This window comes from Coregonus clupeaformis, chromosome 26, assembly GCF_020615455.1.
Source record: "Coregonus clupeaformis isolate EN_2021a chromosome 26, ASM2061545v1, whole genome shotgun sequence".
Taxonomy (NCBI): Eukaryota; Metazoa; Chordata; class Actinopteri; order Salmoniformes; family Salmonidae; genus Coregonus; species Coregonus clupeaformis.
This window is the reverse complement of record NC_059217.1, coordinates 22,664,179-22,689,371: the sequence shown is the minus strand read 5'-3', so window position 1 is coordinate 22,689,371 and position 25,193 is coordinate 22,664,179. Positions and strand designations below refer to the sequence as shown.

General features: G+C 42.9%; 2 protein-coding genes across 9 annotated transcripts; both read right to left on the bottom strand.

The window, feature by feature from the left end:
- Positions 1–3,763: 3,763 nt before the first annotated feature.
- LOC121539896 (leucine-rich repeat-containing protein 24-like) lies at positions 3,764–9,079 on the bottom strand. Its single transcript, XM_041848545.1, has 5 exons — positions 9,041–9,079; positions 6,764–6,956; positions 6,269–6,547; positions 5,884–6,052; positions 3,764–5,681 (listed from the first exon to the last, which is right to left on the bottom strand). Exons 2-5 carry the CDS (start codon positions 6,914–6,916, stop codon positions 4,549–4,551), a joined length of 1,734 nt encoding a protein of 577 aa, XP_041704479.1. The 5' UTR covers positions 6,917–6,956; positions 9,041–9,079; the 3' UTR covers positions 3,764–4,548.
- Positions 9,080–13,742: 4,663 nt separating this feature from the next.
- On the bottom strand, positions 13,743–21,398 carry LOC121540265 (E3 ubiquitin-protein ligase RNF14). Of its 8 annotated transcripts, XM_041849013.2 has the most exons (12): positions 21,035–21,398; positions 20,668–20,798; positions 20,016–20,555; positions 19,573–19,870; positions 19,036–19,208; positions 18,904–18,943; positions 16,013–16,205; positions 15,519–15,717; positions 15,129–15,260; positions 14,853–14,975; positions 14,327–14,415; positions 13,743–14,024 (listed from the first exon to the last, which is right to left on the bottom strand). In XM_041849013.2, the coding sequence occupies exons 1-7, from the start codon at positions 21,183–21,185 to the stop codon at positions 16,186–16,188; spliced, it is 1,353 nt and encodes a 450-aa protein (XP_041704947.1). In that variant the 5' UTR covers positions 21,186–21,398; the 3' UTR covers positions 13,743–14,024; positions 14,327–14,415; positions 14,853–14,975; positions 15,129–15,260; positions 15,519–15,717; positions 16,013–16,185. The 8 variants fall into 8 exon arrangements, with proteins under 8 accessions (XP_041704947.1, XP_041704946.1, XP_041704944.1 ...); XM_041849012.2 differs by having other exon boundaries at positions 14,327–14,975; positions 15,475–15,717; XM_041849010.2 differs by having other exon boundaries at positions 14,327–14,975.
- Between the last annotated feature and the right edge of the window lie 3,795 nt (positions 21,399–25,193).

Below are 25,193 nucleotides of genomic sequence, written 5' to 3'. Positions count from 1 at the left end.
CGTTGGCCAACAGCTCCATCTACTGGTCGCGTCGTGGACAACAGTTGTTGACAACTATTACATTGTAGTTATGCCTAACCCCTTTTCCTAAATTTAACATTTCTCCTAACATTTACATTTACATTTTCGTCATTTAGCAGACGCTCTTATCCAGAGCGACTTAAACTAACCTGTTACGTTAGTTCTCTGCCCACTGTCATTTTACCAGACTCTTTTGAAACAAGTTTAAGTATGCTGAGCTATACTGCAAATACAGTTGGCTAAAAGCTATTGAACACTTTATCTTAAGAAAAAATCAACATTGAATCACATTAGGCCTTGTTTTGTCAACTAAAAAACATGTTGAGGTACAAGCGACAAAAACACTTTCATCATAAAGCTGAGCCCTACACTAATTTCATGGATTTAAAAAAGTATTCATTTAAAGTTATAGTAGGTGAATGATTTCTGATAATGCCCTCAAACGTAAAAGGTCTCCTCATCTTCAGTTCATGCATGTTGACATTTTGTTTTAAATATACAGTGCCTTCGGAAAGTATTCAGACCCTTTGACCTTTTTCCACATTTTGTTACATTGTAACGTAGCTTTATTCTGAAATGGATTAAATTGTTGTTGTTTTTCCCCTCATCAATCTACACACAATATCCCATAATGACAAAGCAAACACAGGTTTTTAGAATTACTCAGTACTTTGTTGAAGCACCTTTGGCAGTGATAACAGCATTGAGTCTTCTTGGGTATGACGCTACAAGCTTGGCACACCTGTATTTGGGGAGTTTCTCCCATTCTTCTCTGCAGATCCTCTCAAGCTCTGTCAAGTTGGATGGGGAGCGTTGCTGCACAGCTATTTTCAGGTCTCTCCGGGTTCAAGTCCGCGCTCTGGCTGGGCCACTCAAGGACTTTCAAAGACATGTCCCGAAGCCACTCCTGCGTTGTCTTGGCTGTGTGCTTAGGGTTGTTTTCCTGTTGGAAGGTGAACCTTCGCCGCAGTCTGAGGTCCTGAGCACTCTGGAGCAGGTTTTCATCAAGGATGTCTCTGTACTTTGCTCCGTTCATCTTTGCCTCGATCCTGACTAGTTTCCCAGTCCCTGCCGCTGAATAAATCCCCACATCATGATGCTGCAACCACCATGCTTCACCGTAGTAATGGCGCCAGGTTTACTCCAGATGTGACGCTTGGCATTCAGGCCAAAGAGTTCAATCTTGGTTTCATCAGACCAGAGAATCTTGTTTCTCATGGTCTGAAAGTCTTTAGGTGCCTTTTGGCAAACTCCATGCGGGCTGTCGTGCCTTTTACTGAGGAGTGGCTTCCGTCTGGCCACTCTACCATAAAGGCCAGATTGGTGGAGTGCTGCACAGATGGTTGTCCTTCTGGAAGGTTCTCCCATCTCCACAGAGGAAGTCTGGAGCTCTGTCAGAGTGACCATCAGGTTCTTGTTCCCATCCCTGACCAAGGCCTTTCTTCCCCGATTGCTCAGTTTGGCCGGGCGGCCAGCTCTAGGAAGAGTCTTGGTGGTTCCAAACTTCTTCCATTTAAGAATGATGGAGGCCACTGTGTTCTTGGGGACCTTCAATGCCGCAGACATTTTTTGGTACCCTTCCCCAGAGCTCTGCCTCGACACAATCCTGTCTCAGAGCTCTACGGACAATTCCTTCGACCTCATGTCTTGGTTTTTGCTCTGACATGCACTTTCAACTGTGGTACCTTATATAGACAGGTGTGTGCCTTTCCAAATCATGTTCAATCAATTTAATTTACCACAGATGGACTCCAGTCAAGTTGTAGAAACATCTGAAGGATGATCAATGGAAACAGGATGCACCTGAGCTCAATTTCGAGTCTCATAGCAAAGGGTCTGAATACTTACAGTACCAGACAAAAGTTTGGACACACCTACTCATTCCAGGGTTTTTCTTTATTTTTACTATTTTTTACATTGTGGAATAATAGTGAAGACATCAAAACTATGAAATAACACATATGGAATCATGTAGTAACCAAAACAGTGTTAAACAAATCAAAATATATTTTATATTTGAGATTCTTCAAATAGCCACCCTTTGCCTTGATGACAACTTTGCACACTCTTGGCATTCTCTCAACCAGCTTCATGAGGTAGTCACCTGGAATGACAATCAGTTGTGTTGTGACAAAGGAAGGGGGGGTACACAGAAGATAGCCCTATTTGGTAAAATACCAAGTCCATATTATGGCAAGAACAACTCAAATAAGCAAAGAGAAACGACAGTCCATCATTACTTTAAGACATGAAGGTCAGTCAATATGGAAAATGTCAAGAACTTTGAATGTTTCTTCGAGTGCAGTTGCAAAAACCATAAAGCACTATGATGAAACTGTCTCTCATGAGGACCGCCACAGGAATAAAAGACCCCGAGTTACCTCTGCTGCAGAGGATAAGTTCATTAGAGTTCCCAGCCTCAGAAATTGCAATGCAAATAAATGCTTCACAAAGTTCAAGTAACAGACACATCTCAACATCAACTGTTCAGAGGGGACTGTGTGAATCAGGCCTTCATGGTCGAATTGCTGCAAAGAAACCACTACTAAAGGACACCAATAATAAGAAGAGACTTGCTTGGGCCAAGAAACATGAGCAATCGACATTAGACCGTTAAAATGTTTCCTTTGGTCTGGAGTCCAAATTGGAGATTTTTGGTTCCAACCACTGTGTCTCTGTGAGACACGGTATGGGTGAACAGATGATCTCTGCATGTGTATTTCCCACCGTAAAGCATGTAGGAGGAAGTGTTATGGTGTGGGGGTGCTTTGCTGGTGACACTGTCTGTGATATATTTTGAATTCAAGGCACACTTAACCAGCATGGCTACCACAGCATTCTGCAGCGATATGCCATCCCATCTGGTTCTGGCTTAGTGGGACTATCATTTATTTTTCAACAGGACAATGACCCAACACACCTCCAGGCTGTGTAAGGGCTATTTTACCAAGAAGGAGAGTGATGGATTGCTGCATGTCAAGGGGTGCTGAAGGTGGGTGTGGTGCATGAATCAAGCGCAGGACGCAGAAGCTCAGTCCAGAAGACTTTAGTGCAATAATCACGTAGAAAATAAGCACAATAAGCCCGAAGGCGAAACCACGGCGCACACAGGCTTCAAACAAACGGCGCACTAACATGTGCGAAAACCCTCTCCAAAACACTGGAGGGAAGTACGTAGCTCCAACACGAAAACAGAAGAGCAATCACACACAAAGACAAACACAACCAACGAGAACTAAATAGGACACTAACGAGGACTAACAAGACACAGGTGTACAACATAAAGACAAAACCAAACGAACATGAAACATCGATCGGTGGCAGCTAGTACTCCGGGGGGGACGACCGCCGAAGCCTGCCCGAACCAGGAGGAGGAGCAGCCTCGGCCGAAACCGTGACACTGCATCAGAGGACCTGGCCTCCACAATCCCCCGACCTCAACCCAATTGAGATGGTTTGGGATGAGTCGGACCACAGACTAAAGGAAAAGCAGCCAACAAGTGCTCAACATATGTGGGAACTCCTTCAAGATTGTTGGAAAAGCATTCCAGGTGAAGCTGGTTGAGGGAATGCCAAGAGTGTGCAAAGCTGTCATCAAGGCAAAGGGTGGCTATTTGAAGAATCTGAAATATAATATAATATAAATTGCAAAGGTTTATAAAAACCTGTTTTCACTTTGTCATTATGGGGTATTGTGTGTAGATTGCTGCTTTTTTTCATTTATTTAATCTATTTTAGAATAGTGCTGTAACGTAACAAAATGTGGAAAAAGTCAATGGGTCTGAATACTTTCCGAAGGAACTGTATAGTCACCAATATAATGAAATGAACAGGACCTGCAGGAGAGAGAGCTTGTTTGACTGTATACCCTTGTTTGACTGATGAAATCTTTGGAAGGAACATTATGCTGTAGGCCATTGTCTTACACCAGCGCATCTGCACTGACGCGTGTTGCGTTAGAATGACGCCATCTGACCGAAGACAATGGCTGTAGACTAGAAAATTGAGGATCTGGGTAGGTCAGTATTCTGTCACAAATAAGTATTTTCTGATAGACTTACGATACACATTACTCTTCAATTTCTCAACCTCTCAGCGTTCAGCCAAGGGAGCCTGTTTAGGCCCCTAACACAGTTTAGTTGATGTAAAACAGTAGAAGAGTCATAATAAGGGTCTTTCCACTACACATGACTCACTCCACTAATGGTTTCTCCACACTATAGTAACTATAGTTTCAAGCTGGAGTTAATCAACATGACATAAAACACATTTTCTCAGCTCACAGTAAGGTACAGTACAGTGGGGGTTTTGGTTGACGGTGGCACCTCTCCTGGCATGTCTTTATATCTCACTGCCGCTCAAGCTTGTCACTCTAGAGCCAGAGCAATCAGGATTTATGATTAATCTGAACCCTCATTGTCACGGCTGATCTGCAGTCTGGAGGTTTGGTCACCAGAGGGACATCCATCTGAAAAGTGACATTAAGCACTCAGGGATAGCTCACTGTGAACGTCCTCCTGGGAGCCTTCAGCAGTGGATCTCATATGCAAATTGTGAGTCGAGGAACAACCCTGTGTGATTCAGAAACAAGCCCTCCGACTCGGCTGTCACCGTCTCTGCCTCCCCGCCCTCCCCTGCCATCCTTCTCATTGTCCGTATATCGGGCTCCATCTGGGGCTTTGTGGGAGACAGCGCCTCCTGCTGTTGGTACCCCAGGGTAGTGGTAGCAGCTGTGGTGGAAGGTGGGATGACGGGTTTAGCACGGTTAAGAACATACATCTCATGCCCGCGCTCATCGCGGTACTCCTCCAGCTGGGCAAAGGTTGTTGGTCCATCTGAGTAATCATTGACATACAGTATGCTTTCCTCCTTGTCATCTGTGTCCTTCTGCCGCTGGCGGTGCCGGCTGTAGATCATGGCCACCAGGAGAAGGGCAGTGAGGGCCAGCAGGGAGATCCCTATGGCGATGGCAGTCTGCGTAGCAGCTCCCAGCGTGCTGAAGGCCATGCTGCCAAGGGCGTACAGGGGCTCTCGCCTCACATCTGACGATGTTGGCCGATTGGAACGCAGACGAGGCCAGGATGGGGCGTAGGAGGCGGGGGACCAACCGGAAGAGGACGAGGAATTGATTCCTAGCTGAAAGGTCACATGGGCCACCCCTCCAGCGTTCCAGGCCTCGCACTCATACAGCCCGGCGTGAGCCACCGTCACATTGCTGAGGAAAAGCATCCCACTGCCCGTGTCTGGATCGAAGCGCTCCCCATCCTCCTTATGGAGTCTCACCCGCCCTGGGTGTGTTGCATCCTCAGCCCCCACGCTCCCTACACTGCCCAGGTCCTGCACCAGCCCCCGCGGGGAGAGTTGCAACTTGCCCTGGGACGCCTTCCTCCAGGTGACCTGTGGCCGGGGGTAACCAGAGGCATGGCAGGAGACACGTAGGCTCTCACCCAGGCGCACGGCCAGGCGGCGTGGCTCCAGCTGCACCAGAGGGGGGATACACACCAGACTGTTGAGAGGCACCTCCACCAAGCTGAGGTGGGAAAGGCGGGGCGGCTCGGAACACACCAAGCGCCTCTCGGCCGAGCTCAGCAGGCGCTGGCCCTCCTCATCGATCCAGCTGCGCAGCCAGTGCAGGGCACAGTCGCAACGCCACGGATTGTCTACAGTAGGAAATGATCATGTGATGAGTGGGTGTGGCCAAGTCAACATAGGAGGATGAAAAAGGATGTGACAGGACAATGACACAATTAAGATAGTTAGGAGGTCATTCTAGCTTAAGAACAAGAGCAGTATATTTACTGTATGCTTCTTTTATGGTTCCACAGCCCCACCCTATGTCCTCTCCCTTGGCGCTCCCCTTACCTGTGACACGCAGTACCTGCAGGCTGACGAGGGGCCGCAGGGTGGCAGGGCCGATGGTGTGCAGGTTATTCCGGCTGAGGTCAAGGAGGGCCAGAGAGGACAGACCAACTAGAGCCTGGTCTCCCAGCATCTCAATGTTATTTTGCTGCAGGTGAAGCTCTTGAAGACGCTATGGAAACAGGGATTGTAATCATTATTAGTAATGAATAGTGATATAATGTAGAGGAAGTCATTGACATTGAAGCGTCGATTGTTGTGTTGTGGTGGAACTCTAGACAACTATTTGGACAAACATGGTCTGTTTACAAGGGAGGAGGCGAACAGTAAAGAAAAGTATTGATTTAGCAAAACATTCACATGAGTGACTGATAATATGGGAACTGACCTGTAGGCCTCTGAAGGTATAGTCCTGTAGGCGAGTGATGTCATTTCCTGCCAGGTAGAGGATACGGAGGTTTTCCAGGCCCCTGAACATGTCTCCTGTGACCAGGTGGATGCGGTTCCCATTGAGGGCCAGCTCTAGAAGATTACCCTGGCTCTGGAAGGCCCCAGGCTCCAGGGCTGAGATACTGTTGTTTTGCAGATACAGGCAGTGCAGACGGCCCAGCTGGGAGAGGTCAGATAGATGGATCTGCCCGATAGCATTGTCCTGGAGGAAGATGGTCTAAATGGAATAGATGAACAGAAGGACAGAATACAATGATCAACAATGAGGAGGGGAAAGCATAACACCATCTGTAAACTCTCTAAGAAAATAAGGTATGTCTGAGTGTATGGATGATTCAAGACTGGCTATATTGTGTGGGGGGTGGGAGCCTATGTGTGTGTGGGTCTGGGAAACATATGTATGTGGTAGACATATTGAGTCATCATGGCTAACCTGTGTGGAAGGTGGGACATGTGGTGGGATGTCCCGAAGGCCCATAGAGCCACACTCTACAGTCAAGCTGTAGCAGCGACATCCCACTGGGCAGCCAATGGATGGGAGGGTGTGGATAGATAAGATCAGGAAAGCCAGAAAGGAGAAGGCCATCACACCAATAGGACAGAGATCCTAGAGAGAGACCGACAGACTGAGAAGAGAGAGATGGAGGGTCAGAGAGGAAAGAGGAAACAGGTTAAAGCAACAAATAAATATATAACTTTGTTGACAATATCTGCTGTATTAAACTCAAAATGATCTGCCTTAGCGCATAAACAAAATGCAAGTGTTAGTACAGTACTTATGTTGCATGCTGCCAGCCTGACTGTGAGGTTACAATACAGTGTCACAAGAGCAGAGGCATCCTTCCCATATGGGGCCCAAGGGCACGTGCCCCCTCAAATTTGTCCTGTTATAAAAAATGTCTGATGTTAAATTATTTACTAAACTTCATTTTTAAGCCCACATTTGATCATAATTGTTTATAAAAAAAGATCTGTCAGTGGTATTTTGAGGAGGGGGCAAAATACCCTAAGTGGTTCCTTCCAAGGTGCACGTGCATTAGCCTATCATCAGTGGAGGAGGAGAGAGAGTGTAGAGTGACACACACACAGCGTTTGATTTGAATTTAGCTGCCAATGATAGGCAGGACTAGCATGAGGTACACTATATATACAAAAGTATGTGGACACCCCTTCAAATTAGTGGATTCGGCTATTTCAGCCACACCCGTTACTGACAGGTGTATAAAATCGAGCACACAGCCATGCAATCTCCATAGAAAAACATTGGCAGTAGAATGGCCTTACTGAAGAGCTCAGTGACTTTCAACGTGGCACCGCCATAGGATGCCACCTTTCCAACAGGTCAGTTCATCAAATTTCTGCCCTGCTAGAGCTGCCCCGGTCAACTGTAAGTGCTGTTATTGTGAAGTGGAAACATCTAGGAGCAACAACGGCTCAGCCGTGAAGTGGTAGGCCACACAAGCTCACAGAACGGGATCGCTGAGTGCTGAAGCGCGTAGCGCGTAAAATTAATCTGTCCTCGGTTGCAACACTCACTACTGAGTTCCTAACTGCCTCGTCAGCACAATAACTGTTTGTCGGGAGCTTCATGAAATGGGTTTCCATGGCCAAGCAGCCACACACAATTCTAAGGTCACCATGCGCAATGCCAAGCGTCGCCTAGAGTGGTGTAAAGCTCACTGCCATTGGACTCTGGAGCAGTGGAAACACGTTCTCTAGTGTGATGAATCATGCTTTACCATCTGGCAATCCGACGGACGAATCTGGGTTCGGCGGATGCCAGGAGAACGATACGTCCCCTAATGCATAGTGCCAACTGTAAAGTTTGGTGGAGGAGGAATAATGGTCTGGGGCTGTTTTTCAGGGTTGGGGCTAGGCCCCTTAGTTCCAGTGAAGGGAAATCTTAACTCTACAGCATACAATGACATTCTAGACGATTCTGTGCTTCCAACTTTGTGGCAACAGTTTGGGGAAGGCCCTTTCCTGTTTCAGAATGACAATGCCCCCGTGCACAAAGTGAGGTCCATACAGAAATGGTTTGTCGAGATCGGTGTGGAAGAACTTGGCTGGCCTGCACAGAGCCCTAACCTCAACTCCATCGAACACATTTGAGATGAATTGGAATGCTTACTGCGAGCCAGCCTAATCGCCCAACATCAGTGCCCAACCTCACTAATGCTCCTGTGGCTGAATGGAAGCAAGTCCCCGGAGCAATGTTCCAACATCTAGTGGAAAGCCTTCCCAGAAGAGTGGAGGCTGTTATAGCAGCAAAGGGGGACCAACTCCATTTTAATTCCAATGATTTTGGAATGAGATTTTCGACGAGCAGGTGTCTGTCCACATACTTTTGGTCATGTAGTGTATGTTTGTAAATTAATTTGATCAAGTTCTGTAGCCTATTGATTCATTTTTGATGAATAAATAAAACAAAAATGTTTTGTTGGTTCTCTGTAATACTAGACACCTAGCAGCAATTTTATGAAGTTGGCTTTAGCTAGCCAGATTGGTTCCCAATCTCCCAACCTCATAACTAGCTACCAAGTCATTTCAGGCTATCAATCAAGTTAGAGTAGCTTGGCTATCTTAGTTGGCATGCCTGCTGTCAAGGTTGCTAGACTTTAAAAACACAAGCAATTACTAAATGTACTGAATAACAGGGGCGTAACTTTGGTTTTAGAAGTGGGGGTGACATAAATGTTCATTTCTCTACCATAAGCCGCTTCCAACGTCGTTTTAGAGAATTTGGCAGTACGTCCAACCAGCCACACAACCACAGAACGCGTGTAACCACGCCAGCCCAGGACCTTCACATCCGGCTTCTTCACCTGCGGGATTGTCTGAGGGGGGGTGGAGGTGCTGAGGAGTATTTCCGTGTGTAATAAAGCCTTGCTCCTCAGTGGGTTGGCCTGGCTGCCAAGTGGGTGGGCCTATGCCCTCCAAGGCCCACCCATGGCTGCTGCCCTGCGCAGTCATGTGAAATCCATAGATTAGGGCCTAATTTATTTATTTCAATTGACTGATTTCCTTGTATGAACTGTAAATCTTTGAAATTGTTGCATGTTGCATTCATATTTTTGTTCAGTGTAGTAAAAAATTTTTTAAGAACCACCTGTCAGGAGAATAGACAGCTCAAGAGGTATGCTTAGACATGTAGAAGAATACTTGTTTTAAATGTAATCTGGCACCTTATGATAATATCATGATATCTGTGCATTAATTATGATGCCATGATATGTACCTGTATTGATGATGTGTGTTATGATCTCCATGTACTGTGTTGTAATTTGGATGTATTATCCGAGGCATGTTAGTGCAGTATATTGAGATGTGTGATTTACTAGTCACAATGACACCCTCTGGAATGTGTAGAATAGAATTAGGCATAATGATTATGGCTCTAGATTGCAGGAAATAGCTGTTTCAGGTGTTTGAATAATGCTAAATACTTTGAAAACACCCCCTCCCCTCCAACCTCACGTACTTCGTGCCCCCTATAAAATAATGGGTGCATGACGCCCCTGAGAAAGATACTGCAATACTGAGGAGCCTTTATTAGGCAGATTCCATTGCCTGATCTCCGAACATAGGCTTCTGCAGGCAGCTGTGGAAGTACAAGCTTGGGTTAAGAGATGAGCAGACCAGTTCCTTTGAGAAGATGAGATCAATTCCAGGCAGTGACCAGGCAGTGATCATACATTTTCCTCTAATAAGCCTGACACCTAGCAAGGGCCTGGAGGCTTTCATGAAGAGCTGTGATGCAGCTCCAGGGGAATCGGTAAGTGGCATGCAGCATGAATCGTAGTAGTTATATGTTTTATAACAGTAGCCTATTCATGACCAGGCCTCTAAGCTCTGATTCTCCTGACTTTGTGGGTTTGTAGCCTATTGTAACTCGGGAATAAGTCAGAGAACGAGAATATGCCAAAACTGTATCATAGCAGACATATTTAGCAGATTACGCCTATCTAGGCCTAGACAAATGGCTATACAGCCACCATTACTTGGGTACTACAACTAATAACGACAGTAATAATAATATTAGTAATACCACAACGCCTACTGCTAATAAATAATAATAATTAATAAATAATAATAATGCATTGTTTTATCATAATTAATTACTGTCACGGTTAGTTAGCCTACAACACACAAGCATAATAAATCGATATCTAATACATCCTACACTGTGATAATAATGCATAAACATTTGGCTACACACTGCCCAGTCCACATTATATCAGGGTTTTTTTTTAAAGAAAAAGAGGCATCATCGGTAGCCACATACCAGACAAGGATGGAGAGATGCCCTATACAATTACAATCGCCCAATTTCGAATGGATCAGCTCGGAAGAGCGCGTTATTTCGATTAGAAGCACACAGACACCTTCCTATAGATTGGGCCATATTCTAACAGGATCGCCTCGGCAAAAGACACATCAGACGTTTTGAACACATTGTCCAAGGCTACTGTGGAACAATTATCATTGCACAGCGAGGGCCCCGCATCCTAGGAAATAGTCTACAGGATAATGTCCGAAACGTGCAGGCTAAAGTAGATGTCCAACCTCGAAAATATAAGCTCCAACCCGACAGATTTGTATTCCAAAAAAGAAAAAAAACAATTTTGATGAATCAGAATATCTCCTTTTCCTTTAATTCCATCCTGTTATTATTGCGCCCGCACCGTGTCATCCAATTCACTACGTTTCTGGTCTCTAGCCCCCCCTTCCTCCTCTCTCAAATGCATGATCACATAATAGCGTTACAGTTGAATTGTTAAACACTTGCTATGTTTACTTCTTGTCTTTTGTTTTATCTGATCTATTCCGCGATTTTCCTACCAAATAAATATCTTAGATATCACTTTCTATCTAATTTTCTCTCAATCACGCGCGACAGCGAGCGAGTCTCCATCACACAACTTTTCCGTTAGTCCTGTCTTTCTTTCATTATGGCAACATTAACGGTCTATGTCTATATCACTAAAAGCATTATCCCCATTATTGCAATATAATAACAATATTATTATCTCATCTGTTTTAAGGAGGAGGAGGAGGAGGATTGTTACCATTATGGTTTAGGATAGTAGGTGATGATACATGACTAGATCCTTACATTCCTTCATGAGAGACAAATACAATGAGTGTGTAATGTGATCAATGAAATTAACCAGTTGAATTGCATTAGGTTTGTGTCCACATAGGCCCAATGGGCAAATGTGAGACACTGTCAGTGGAGATAAACACAACACAAATCCCTGGATACAAAGGCAAATTAATAATTGAACTGTCTGAGTTATCGAATTGTAACATTAACATTCAGACATTGGTGGTGTCCTAGAGTTTCAGGATATTGAGATGAGACGCCATTTCTAGGCATATAAAAAATGTCCACTACTGTATAGTGGGGACCCCTGCTGGTAAAACTGAAGAAGCTACCCAGATCAAGAAAGGTGGTTGATTCTATACAGGAGAAAGGCAAGGAAGGCATCATGCAATGGAAAACTGTGTTACTATGACCTCTATTGGCAGCTTCCTGCTTGTTCAGGGAGGAACATTATTGTATGATTCATATCATGTTCAATGTTTAGTCCTATAAGTCTAACAATTTATTTGAGAAATTACATTAAAGACACATCATCCACAGACAGCCGTGCACAAGCATTTCGCTGTACACAAGCATTTCACTACACACGCAATAACATCTGCTAAATATGTGTATGCGACCAAATCAATTAACATATTATTGTTCTCCCACATAGTACCCGTCAAACCAGATATACAGTACCAGTCAAAAGTTTGGACACTCCTACTCATTCCAGGGTTTTTCTTTCTTTTTTACATTGTAGAATAATAGTGAAGACATCAAAACTATGAAATAACACATATGGAATCTTGTAGGAACCAAAAAAGTGTTAAACAATTCAAAATATAATTTATATTTGAGATTCTTCAAATAGCCACCCTTTGCCTTGATGACAGCTTTGCACACTCTTGGCATTCTCTCAACCAGCTTCATGAGGTAGTCACCTGGAGTGCAATACTTAAAAGTACATTTGTGGAATTTCTTTCCTTCTTAATGCATTTGAGCCAATCAGTTGTGTTGTGACAAGGAATAGGGCTTACAGAAGATAGCCCTATTTGGTAAAATACCAAGTCCATATTATACCCTGATGAAGACAGCTTGTCTGTCGAAATGTTGGTTATTAGGATATTAAATTATTGCATCTGAGCTCCTAGAGTGTGCGGCTAAGTGTTTTACGCCGTCAGCCAGCACCTCGCCTAAATAGGTGTGCGTTTCTTTTGCCTTTACCATATTATGTCAAGAACAGCTCAAATAAGCAAAGAGAAACGACAGTCCATCATTACTTTAAGATATGAAGATCAGTCCATTCGGACAATTTCAAGAACTTTGAACGTTTCTTCAAGTGCAGTTGCAAAAACCATCAAGCGCTATGATGAAACTGGCTCTCATGAGGACCACGACAGGAATGGAAGACCCAGTGTTAACTCTGCTGCAGAGGATAAGTTCATTAGAGTTACCAGCCTCAGAAATTGAAGCCCAAGTAACAGACACATCTCAACATCAACTGTTCAGAGGGGACTGTGTGAATCAGGCCTTCATGGTCAAATTGCTGCAAAGAAACCATTACCTAAGGACACCAATAAGAAGAAGAGACCTGCTTGGGCCAAGAAACACGAGCAATGGACATTAGACCGGTGGAAATTTGTCCTTTGGTCTGGAGTCCAAATTGGAGATTTTTGGTTCAAACCGCTGTGTCTTTGTGAGACGCGGTGTGGGTGAACGGATGATCTCTGCATGTGTATTTCACATCGTAAAGCATGGAGGAGGAGGTGTTATGGTGTGGGGTCGCTTTGCTGGTGACACTGTCTGTGATTTATTTTGAATTCAAGGCACACTTAAACAGCATGCCTACCACAGCATTCTACAGCGATACGCCATCCCATCTGGTTTGGGCTTAGTGGGACTATCATTTGTTTTTCAACAGGACAATGACCCAACACACCTCCAGGCTGTGTAAGTGCTATTTTACCAAGAAGGAGAGTGATGGATTGTTGCAACAGATGACCTGGTCTCCACAATCCCCCGACCTCAACCCAATTGAGATGGTTTGGTATGAGTCGGACCGCAGAGGGAAGGAAAAGCAGCCAACAAGTGCTCAGCATATGTGGGAACTCCTTCAAGACTGTTGGAAAAGCATTCCTGGGGAAGCTGGTTGAGAGGATGCCAAGAGTGTGCAAAGCTGTCATCAAGGCAAAGGGTGGCTATTTGAAGATTCTCAAATATAAAATATACTTTGACTTGTTTAACACTTTTTTGTTTACTACATGATCCATATGTGTTATTTCATAGTTTTGATGTCTTCAATATTATTTGACAATGTAAATAATAGTAAAAATAAAGAAAAACCCTTGAATGAGTAGGTGTGTCCAAACTTTTGACTGGTAGTGTACATTAGAAGCATCTATTACAAGTGGTTTACATCATAATATAATCAATTATGTTTAGTTTCACAGAGAGATAAAGAAAAAATGCAACCTAATTACATATTTCTGATGTGTTTGAGCAGATTTACAAATCAAGTCTTTCCGGTCTTCTTTAGTTTGATGATTCTGAAGGAGCTGATTTCACTGTATGTTGCCTTGAGATAGACCTGCAGCTGTAATGCTGCCTGAGAAGGAGGAAGTAGAGAAGGATGGTGTTGTTGACAGGGAGATAGACAAGTGAAAAGTGAGAGAACAATGCATCCTAACTTCATATTTCTGAAGTGTTTGAGCACATTCACAAATCAAGTCTTTCCGGTATTCTATGACTGATTCTGATCTATGTCACCCTGGCAGATAGCCTAGCGGTTAAGAGCATTGGTCGCTCTGGATAAGCGCGTCTGCTAAATTACTAAAATGTAAATGTGTAAGTAGTGCATTTGTTGTTTCTGAGTGTTGAGATAGGCAAAGAGAAAGCAGAAGCAGTTACCTTCTGAATAGACACTTCAAGAGATGCATCAGTTGAATTGGATGGAGCAAGAATGGATATCTTCAAACTACCAATCACCGTCTGAATGTCTAAAAAAGATGACATACTTTTCATTAATGGCAAAAAAAATAAAAAATAATTGCCCATCCCTCTTCGATGTTGGGTGTCCTGTGACATTGAAACTCAGGCCAGTTTTTGGTGTTACCCAAAACAGGTACAGAGCAAAATACTATCAAACACATCATGTACGCTTTAACTGTTAATGTTTAAAAAAAAGAGGGATCAAGGGTATCTGCATAGTCAGGACAGCAGTCATTTTGAGTCCGACAAGACTTGTCACAGAAGCACCCTCTGAAGCAGTTCAAGTTGGTGCCTTTACAGCACAAGGCCGGCTGCGCAGAACAATTTCCTTTAGGATGATTGGAATAACATACATTATTAAACAGGAAGGTTAAATGTAAAGCCTTGATAAAATGTACTTAGAAAATTCACATTTTGATGTGGTAGAGAAGAAAACTAAAGGAACCTGGAAATGAGAATACTGGGAATGATGTGGAAGTGGAATTGGTTGCGTTGGTTGCGTTGGTTGCATTGGTTGCATTGGAGACTGGGGACACCGTGGCTGATAAGGAAGTTCCATTCTGCACACCTTTAAACAAAGACAGTAAATGATGCCACCTCAGACACATATAGCATGTTTACAATTGGAAGTTTCTACAATTTCAAAATTTGACAACTATTATTAATAGTGATCAAGGGCCTCCATAAAAACAGACATGATAAAACAGCGGCCCAACTGTACCGGTCACACAAGTAGTCTGGAAGTCTGGGCAGCAATCGTTAAGCTGTAGACAGGCCACATCACAGAAGCACCCTCTGAAACAGGAATTGTTTTGTCCAAGACAACACAGAGGTGGATGTGAAGAACATTTCCCTAGAATGCAAACATATAAAAACAAGTGTGAAAAGGATAGGTGTAATTTACCTTGCTACTGAATGTAAATTCTGTAAAAGGTTATCTTTTATTCTGAATTTTCAAAAATTGTACATTTTAAAATAATGGGACAATAATTAGAGTATATGGTAGTTATATTTAAATTACTTTGATTAATAATGTATTTTATCTGATACATTGCAGAGAAATTTACTTGAGAATGAAGCCACCAGAGGAACTGGGTTAGTTGTACTATACCCAGAAAATGTTACATCTGTTGACGAGGGTGTTATACCAACTGATGAAGCTGTTGTATCTGATGGTGAAGTTGTTGAGGATGAAGTGGCTGTTGAGCTTGACAGTGGATCAGTTGAGCTCGTTTGTGGGGCAGGAGTCCCACTTGACTGTGGGGCTGCTGAGCTCAATGGTGGATCAGTAGTGCTCGATGGTGGAGTTGCTGTTCTCAGATGACAAACAGCAAGATGAAATGGAGCCATTCATGCAGAAGATGAATGTTTGCAACAACAAAAAAATCAGTGGACTTGAAAGCCTATTCAATTTATTTGTATCGTATTTATTATCAACAGTATTGAATTGGAATGTGTTATTCTCACGTTGATATGGGATAACCAGTGTAAAGTACAAGACTAAGTGGCTAAAATTTAAACATTACATTTTGTATTCATGTCCTTGACTGTACATTTTTATGTAAAAAAAGGTTAATCTACAGTATGTGTTTGTGCTCCACTTACCTGTAGTAGTCTGTCCATTCACAGTGTGAAGGATAAATAGAAAAGCAATGAGTGCAGTGTAACAACCCATTCTGATACGTGCCAATTATCCTGTCTGTTTTCTTCTAAACCTTTAAGGTCAATGTCAGTGAAGTCGTCTGGAGATATCTAGTCTCATGTCCTATTTATCCAGTTTAGGTAGAGCTCCTCCTCCCTGCGTGGTAAGGAAATAGAGGGATGATTGGCATCTGTGCATTCCTATCATTACTCGTCTGATTATTAAAAAATATATATATTTTAGAGGGTAGATCAGCTTTAATATTGCAGATAGATTGCGGCTTCTATCAATTTAATTGTCTGCATAATTTCCAATCCTCCATATATATTGTTTTATAAACATACACTACCGGTCAAAAGTTTTAGAACACCTACTCATTCAAGGGTTTTTCTTTATTTTTATTATTTTCTACATTGTAGAATAATAGTGACAACATCAAAACTATGAAATAACACATATGGAATCATGTAGTAACCAAAAATATATTTTATATTTGAGATTCTTCAAATAGCTACCCTTTGCCTTGTATACTTTTATAAGTATTCAGACCCTTTGCTATGAGACTCAAAATTGAGCTCATGTGCATCCTGTTTCCATTGATCATCCTTGAGATGTTTCTACAACTTGATTGGAGTCCACCTGTTGTAAATTCAATTGATTGGACATGATTTGGAAAGGCACACACTATATAAGGTCCCACAGTTGACAGTACATGTCAGAGCAAAAACCAAGCCACGAGGTCAAAGGAATTGTCCGTAGAGCTCGAGACAGGATTGTGTCGAGGCACAGATTTGGGGAAGGGTACCAAAAAATGTCTGCAATGCTGAAGGTTCCCAAGAACACAGTGGCCTCCATCATTCTTAAATGGAAGAAGTTTGGAACCACCAAGACTCTTCCTAGAGCTGGCCGCCCGGCCAAACTGAGCAATCGAGGGAGGAGGGCTTTGGTCAGGGAGGTGACCAAGAACCCAATGGTCACCCTTACAGAGCTCCAGAGTTCTTCTGTGGAGATGGGAGAACCTTCCAGAAAGACAACCATGTCTGCAGCACTCCTCAGTAAAAGGCACATGACAGCCCGCTTGGAGTTTGCCAAAAGGCACCTAAAGGACTCTCAGACCATGAGAAACAAGATTCTCTGGTCTGATGAAACCAAGATTGAACTCTTTGGCCTGAATGCCAAGTGTCACATCTGGAGGAAACCTGGCACCATCCCTATGGTGAAGCATGGTGGTGGCAGCATCATGCTGTGGGGATGTTTTTCAGCGGCAGGGACTGGGAGACTAATCAGGATCTAGGGAAAGATGAACGGAGCAAAGTACAGAGATCCTTGATGAAAACCTGCTCCAGAGTGCTCAGGACCTCCGACTGGGGCCAAGGTTCACCGTCCAAAAGGACAACAACCCTAAGCACACAGCCAAGACAACGCAAGAGTGGCTTCGGGACAAGTCTCAATGTCCTTGAGTGGCCCAGCCACAGTCCGGACTTGAACCCGATCGAACATCTCTGGAGAGACCTGAGAATTACTCTCGTCTGACCACATCCTTACCACATATCAACCTTTTGTTTTCTCTTACTGTAAAATGCTGCATTTCCTTCTAGCCTAGTGTAAGTTGTGCATTCAAGTCTCATATCAAGTACTACTCACTAATCATTATTATGAATAATTTATTCATTTAGAATCCTAACCATTTCCAGAATCCAGAGTTCATAAAAATGTATTATTACAGAGAAATTGTAGTAAACATTAAAAAAGTTGTACATGAAAAATGACATAGAGATACTGTAAGCATCCATCAAGAATTAGGTTTCAGACATTTGAAAATATTTATTGTTGTGATGCTTTACACAGAGAAAATTATAAATGTTAAAGCTATTAATGTGCACCAGAGCTCTCCAACCCTGTTCCTGGAGTGCTACCCTCCTGTAGGTTTTTGCTCCAACCCCAGATGTAACTAACCTGATTCAGCTTATCAACCAGCTAATTATTAGAATCAAGTGCGCTAGATTTGGGTTGTAGCGAAAACCTACTGGACGGTAGCTCTTCAGGAACAGGGTTGGAGAGCCCTGATGTTCACTGTATTGTAGCATAGCATGAAGCTTGATTATTGACTGCATATTTGGCCAAAGACTGGGGTAAATCTTAAAGAAAGCTTTAAATGTGTTAAAGAACTGTAAGAAGCCCTTTTCGGGGGTCTGAAAAAGCCTGCATTTCTGAGAGGTTATATTTTATACAAGTAAATAAGGGAAAGTTTTACTTTTTGCTTCACGCCCAAACTCAACTCTGCTCCATGAGGGCTAAACTGTAGACCCTTCAAACTCAACTCCGGACCTCGAAGCCAGTGCCACTGCATTTTTTCCCATTGTTCCCCTCTAATCAGGGACTGATTTAGACCTGGGACACCAGGTGTGTGCAATTAATTAAAAACCAGCAGGCTCCAGACCTCGTAGGGTCAGAGTTGAATACCCCTGCTGCATATCTTCACCAAAATAATGCAATAACTGTTTACATCTTCTGTCAAATGGTTCCTGCGTTAACTGGAAAATGATTGTGTTCATCCATAACCTTGGTTGAGTTGCACTTGAACCAGGAAACAAATGGGTTGAGGTATTTGAGCAGGTTTTGTTACATGCTTCAGATTTTTGATTGTTCATATAGTAATCTGACAGCATTGACTATAAATATGATTTGATCTGAACTTGAACTGTAAGATAACATGCACAGGGTTATCAAACAGTAGCACAACCTTATTGTCAGTGAAATATGGCAGTAAAGCAGGCAGTGTTAGGGTTTTCAAAGTGCCTGTAAGGGTTATTTTTGTCCAGGATACTAAGGCACACCCAGCAGAAGTACTGACCACAGGTTAAACAGGCCATCTTGTTGCAGCCACCATTCTTCTGTAATGAGAGGATACACACTGGTCAGGAGGATGACGTCAAACCATGGGATGCCAAAGGTACAATAGGCTGGTTATAGAGCTCAGGCTTACCTGTATGTTGGCACAGCAGGATGGACATTCTTTGCTGTTCTGGCCTTTCCAGCCTTCACTCAGGCTCTCCTCCACCACTGTGTTGAGAATGTGTTTCCCATAGCGTTTCTCCAGGAACTTTCTCCTCTCCTCACTGCCTGAGGCATAGTCTTCCCATAGGCCCTGGATCCCAGCTAAAGATAGAAACAGACAAACACAGAAAATGGAGCACAAGCTGGGATAAGAGTTTGATTGAACCTAAGTAATCTGGAATGACTGCAATGACTCAACAGTGGATAGTGAGTTATGGCATTCCAGACTCCAGACAGAGCTAAACATTTGATACTTTAAATGCCACAACAGTGCTTAGAAGCACAGCATCTCAAATACAGAAATTGTGTTTTATTTATTTAAGATGTATTGAAACATTCTCTTCTAAGTTACCTTCCACAATCACACACTTTCATTGTAGGTTTTCACACAGCACCAAGCCTCCGAAAGTGTGACTGATCAACAGACTTCCATGTGGTTCATTTGGTTGCATATGGTTTCTCTTACCTTCTGTCTGAGGTATGCCTACATAGGATGACTCAGCAGCTGAGTCAGAGCCTGAGGTCAGGAGTGTGTTTGCCCTCAGCTTACAGTTGGAAGTGCCGTGGTAGGTCTTGCGACAGATAGTGCAGAAGGCATAACGGCAGGAGGGGCAGAGGGCAGCGGTTGTGTCCGGTTCCAGCACCACTGGGGCAACACAGGCCTTGCGGGCGCAGTAAATCACGTCAGCCATGCGGTCCAGAGTAGACTGGAGCAGAAGGCGGTCGTAACGGGTGAATAACTCCTCCCCAACCAACTGCTTCACCTTCAACAACAGTTCATTCTCTGGGTTTAGTTTCCACATAGTGTAGAATAGCAGTTTCACACAGGTTAACTTCAGATATTCACTGAGGAAACTATTTCAACTTTGATCTCCAAATAATTATCTATTCAATTCTGTTTTTTATTACCTGTGAGGGTGTAGCTGTGGAGCCGCACTCAGGCTCTGGACAGGTAAGGCCACGGACGTTCCCGTCTCTGATCTGGACCGTGAAGTACTCCGACATGCATTCATTGCAGTAAACATGGCCACACTCTCTGAACTGACTACAGCCTAACTTGCTCATGAAGCAGATCCCACAGTCATATGCCTGTCCCTCAAACACTCTCAGCCTATGTCTCTCATCATAGTCCAGCAGCTGCACCAGGAGGTCTGTGTCTGTGGCTAACATTGAGAGGGCCCTTGGGTCCAGGCAAACTGCAGCCTCATCAGATGTTCCAACTACACTTCCAACAACACTGCCCTCTGCAGCCCCCTGAGACTCTCCAGCCTCTCTGCCCTCAGTGGATGGAGTGGCCTTGCCCTGGTCATTGACAGGGATCTCCAGCGGTGGCTGGATATGCAGGAAGTCGAGCAGGTCGTCTCTGAGGAACTGGACCCAGTAGAAGAGGACCACGCTGCCCACAGTGTCCTGCCATATCTCATCCAAATGCTTGCACACTACTGAGAGCTGAGAGGTTAATAAATGATTACTACACATACAAATGATGTCTAAAACTCAATACACTTCACAGTATTGAATACATTATTGATCTACTCACAAAAGGTTTTACTAAACATACCTGACTATGGGAGAGCCACTTACAGCTCAGTATAAACTTGGGTGATGAGGTGGAGGGGTAATCCAAAGGTAGGTCGAAGGTCAGCACCAGAGGAGGGAGGTAAGATATGACATAATCTCTGTGCTTGTCACCTTGGTATCACAATAAAGACAAAAGAAGCCTGGATACCATTCATCTGCTTTACCAGAATACCCTGAGTATATAATATATGTTTTGTCAACTTATATTGTAGCATAGGCTAATTAAAGGCTACAATAAAACTGGTAGTGAGATCAAAATAATTAAAGACTCATAAAATGGTTTCTAAATTGTGAGTTGAGGTGATTTGCATAAATTATAAAATAATCACTATTATTTTAATCCAAACCTGCTTTGACAATCACACTGAAGTCCCGAGGTAGGTCCAAAGAGACCCGGATTTCTCCACCCAATCCTGACACAGCCGGTCGGAACTCCTTACCGTAGATACTCGCGAGCGCCAGCAGTTCATCCTCTTGAGCTTCCAAGTCCGCGTTCATAGCACTCTAGCGTCACTTCACTAAATTTTCTAAACGTATTATTATAGCTACGTTTATGAGAATAATAGGCCTACACTAGATATAATACTTCCTTCGAGTTGGTTTAGCTCTTTTACTACCGTAAATGTACTTCTATTACCTCCGAAGCACTAATGTTGTTGTGCCCGCCTATAGGAAACCTTGTAACACGGAAACGTAGAGCTTCCTATTAGTTGATTTTGATACCTTCCAGTGGGAAACTCATGCCCCATTCATGTCATGTCGGAAAGTCGGGAACTCAGAGTTAAAATAAACGTAACTTATTTGCGTAGAGCTTCCTATTGGTTGATTCTGATACCTCCCAAGTGGGTACTCCGAGTTTCCCGCTTGGAAAGTATCAGAATCAATCAATAGAAAGCTGTACTCCAAAAACTTTAGGAACCAATAGGAAACGTAAATAACTTTTTACTCAGAGGGTATACGGGTTTCCAAGTTGTCTTGAAAGCAGCACAAAATCGGAATCCCTGTGCGTCACTTCTTGGATCCGCAGCCCATACTATTATCGTTCTACGTTAAAGTGACAGAGTAGCCTGATGCAAGAGTGAATAAGAACAAGTAATAGTGTTGGCGAAGCAAATTGAGCCAACAAACCCCAATCACTTTGATTGATTTCCCCCTTGGATCATGTTACACAGGCAGGGGTTCGCAAACTTTTTTGGCCCTCGACCCCATTTTGATATCAATACCCCACCATTAAAAAAAGTGATGTAATCAATGTTTACTTTTTACATTTGGGCTATGACAGTCTATTACAAATCAGTCTGACAGTAATTTTGACAGTATTTCAATCTGAAGACTGTATGGTTTGAAGTGTAATGTATTTTTCGTTATATGTCGGACCCCAGTAAGACTAGCTGTAGCCATTGGCGTCGGCTAATGGGGATCCTAATAAATACATTAAAAAGTGACTGAAATGCATCAGAAAGGTATTGGGAAGTTCAGAAGATCATCAAGCAATAATGGTTTATGGTCTTCTGTGTAGAAAAGAACATCATCATTAATTATGTTATTTTTCCCACAGTCTGATTTAGTGCTTGGTCTTGTCCACTAGGTTATAATGTCTTGTTGGCATAGTAGAGGGAAACAGTAGGTATGTACATAGGCACCACAGGAGGTTAGTGGCACGTTAATATGGTGAGGACGGGCTCATATTAATGGCTGGAACGGAATCAATGGAATCGGAATCAAACACATGGTTTCCATTTGGTTGATACCATTCAATTTACTTTATTCCAGCCATTTTTATGAGCCGTCCTCCCCTCAGCAGCCTCCTTTAGTATGTACTTGTTCCTGAGAGTCTTATCTTTCAGTGATGGGGTCATACTATTTTGTAGCTTAAACCATTCAAAGGATAGAGACACATTTGTAGGAAGAAAACATAAACCGCAGCTACCAGAGGTTACTGACTTAACCCCGGTTCTATGAACCAAGCTCTAATTTTCTCTTGCGACCCCATTTTCAAATCAGGCGACCCCACATTGGAACGCGCCCCCTCGTTTGGGAAACCCTGTTTACAGATCTGTTACAAGAAGAGGGTCAAAGGGAGGCTACCCCATCCCATCAGTCAGTGAGATCACTCCATGAATGCCTCCCATCGTGTTTTTAAGAGTTTTAGCAGGATTAGCCTTGTGGAAATAGGATTAACAACACTCTGTGGTGGAAAAAGTACCCAATTGTCATACTTGAGTAAAAGTTAAGATACCTTAATAGAAAATGACTCAAGTAAAAGTGAAAGTCACACAGCAAAATAGTACTTGTGTAGAAGTCTAAAAGTATTTGGTTTTAAATATACTTAAGTATCGAAAGTAAAAGTACAAATCATTTAAAATTCCTTATATTAAGCTAATCAGATGGCAAAATAAAAAATAAAAACTTTTTTTTACGGATAGCCAGGGGCACACTCCAACACTCAGACATTATTTACATACGAAGCGTTTGTGTTTAGTGAGTCTGCCAGATCAGAGTCCGTAGAGATGACCAGGGATGTTAAATTGATAAGTGCGTGAAATTGACAATTTTCCTTTCCTGCTAAGCATAAAAAATGTAACGAGTACTTTTGGGTGTCAGGGAAAATGTATGGAGTAAAAAGTACATTATTTTCTTTAGGAATGTAGTTAACTAAAAGTAGTCAAAAATAGAAATAGTAAAGTACAGATACCCCAAAAAACGACTTACAGTGGCTTGCAAAAGTGTTCACCCCCCTTGGCATTTTTGCTATTTTGTTGCCTTACAACCTGGAATTAAAATTGATTTTTTTAGGAGTTTGTATCATTTGATTTACACAACATGCCTATTGAGCGTGCATAACTATTCACATCAGTGGGATGTTCAAAGTTTCGGATATAATTCTTTATAACCCAACCCTGATCTGAACTTCTCCACAACTTTGTCCCTGACCTGTTTGGAGAGCTCCTTGGTCTTCATGGTGCCACTTGCTTGGTGGTGACCCTTGCTTAGTGGTGTTGTAGACACTGGGGCCTTTCAGAACAGGTGTATATACTGAGATCATGTGACAAATCACGTGACACTTAGATTGCAGACAGGTGGACTTTATTTAACTAATGACTTCTGAAGGTAATTGGTTGCACCAGATCTTAATTAAGGGCTTCATAGCACGCACCACTTTTCAGTTATTTATTTTTTATAATTTTTTTAAACAAGTTACAGTATTATTTTCATTTCACTTCACCAATTTGGACTATTTTGTGTATGTCCATTACATGAAATCCAAATAAAAATCCATTTAAATTACAGGTTGTAATGCAACAAAATAGGAAAAACGCCAAGGGGGATGAATACTTTTGGAAGGTACTGTAAGTAGTACTGATTCTCATTAACACAAGAGGATGCATTTGGAAATGCAGAAAAGTGCAAGACCTGTACTAAATAGGTATGTATTTAAACCATATATTATATTTTCTTGTAAATTGAATTCTCAAATTACAAATTATTTTTGTAATATTCATAACAGTTTAACTGCTTTCGCAAATCAATCCCAGAAACATTTGGAAAGGTACAGTATGCTACTGATTTACTTACTGTATACCATCACCCTTTACATCTCACTTTGCTTTCTGTTTATTCCTATATCTGAAAAGGTCAGTTTAGTAAAACTTAAATTCTGAAAAAGTTTTCCGAACCTGTAGTAGTACTGGTTAGGTGAAATATTTGAAGCATTAGCACTGTTAAAAGGTGCTGCATGTGGTATATGAGAATAGCACATTCCTCCTGAATTCCCCTTGCCTAAAAATAATCATCATTCCCCCTCCTCACAGAGAGAGTTGTGTATCTGCATTGTAGCCCGTGTTACTTCCTGCCACGGCAGAGAGAGATCACGCTCGGAGGAGAAATGTAAGGTGTCTGTTTGAGGATAACACCCGAGCAGAGAGGAAGGCTGGTGTCCCCCGGGGTTAGCCAACACAAAGCCTTGCTGATTAATGACAGCGGACGGACTGACGGCTCTGCTTTGACGTACACATTCTCCACAGGAAATGTATTCAGTCCCCTGCAACTCCTCCTCCTCCTCTTCTAGACTACAGCAAGCAGCACATTGACACTGCTCTCCTGGAATGGTACCAGAGAGCGGTGCCTCTACAGAAGTATTACCACCTATCCCCACTAGATGACTGTGGTGCCCCGTCACAGGAAACTAGACTAGAACACTGTACCTGTGAGATGTGGCCAACTGGCCATCAACTGTGAAGTATTACAGCCAAATCAAATCCATTTATTTCACAAACAGTCAAATACAGAGATGGGTGCTTGAAATGATCAAAATTCAGAAGGTGTGTCATGAGTAACATTTGCCAGTTTTCTGCATGTGCAGTGCGTTCTAACATCCTCACGATATGCTGACTCATACACCAAGGCATTAAGCACAGAGCCATAGAGGAGCAAACGGCCACTCATGACAAATGGACACAAGCTGGTGTCAACAGTCTGAAATACCAGACCTTTTTTTCTTCTAAC

What these genes read in the sequence shown, in the direction of transcription:
- LOC121540265 (XM_041849008.1), bottom strand. Translation starts at nt 21,185, where the DNA reads ATGAACGCGGACTTGGAAGCTCAAGAGGATGAACTGCTGGCGCTCGCG. An exon ending in CCACAGCTACACCCTCACAG is followed by an intron (nt 19,871 to 20,015) that starts GTAATAAAAAAC and finishes CTGTTGTTGAAG; the next exon opens with GTGAAGCAGTTGGTTGGGGA. An exon ending in AGGCATACCTCAGACAGAAG is followed by an intron (nt 19,209 to 19,572) that starts GTAAGAGAAACC and finishes TTCTATCTTTAG; the next exon opens with CTGGGATCCAGGGCCTATGG.
- LOC121539896 (XM_041848545.1), bottom strand. Translation starts at nt 6,916, where the DNA reads ATGGCCTTCTCCTTTCTGGCTTTCCTGATCTTATCTATCCACACCCTC. An exon ending in ATACCTTCAGAGGCCTACAG is followed by an intron (nt 6,053 to 6,268) that starts GTCAGTTCCCAT and finishes CTGTTTCCATAG; the next exon opens with CGTCTTCAAGAGCTTCACCT. An exon ending in GCAGGTACTGCGTGTCACAG is followed by an intron (nt 5,682 to 5,883) that starts GTAAGGGGAGCG and finishes TTCCTACTGTAG; the next exon opens with ACAATCCGTGGCGTTGCGAC.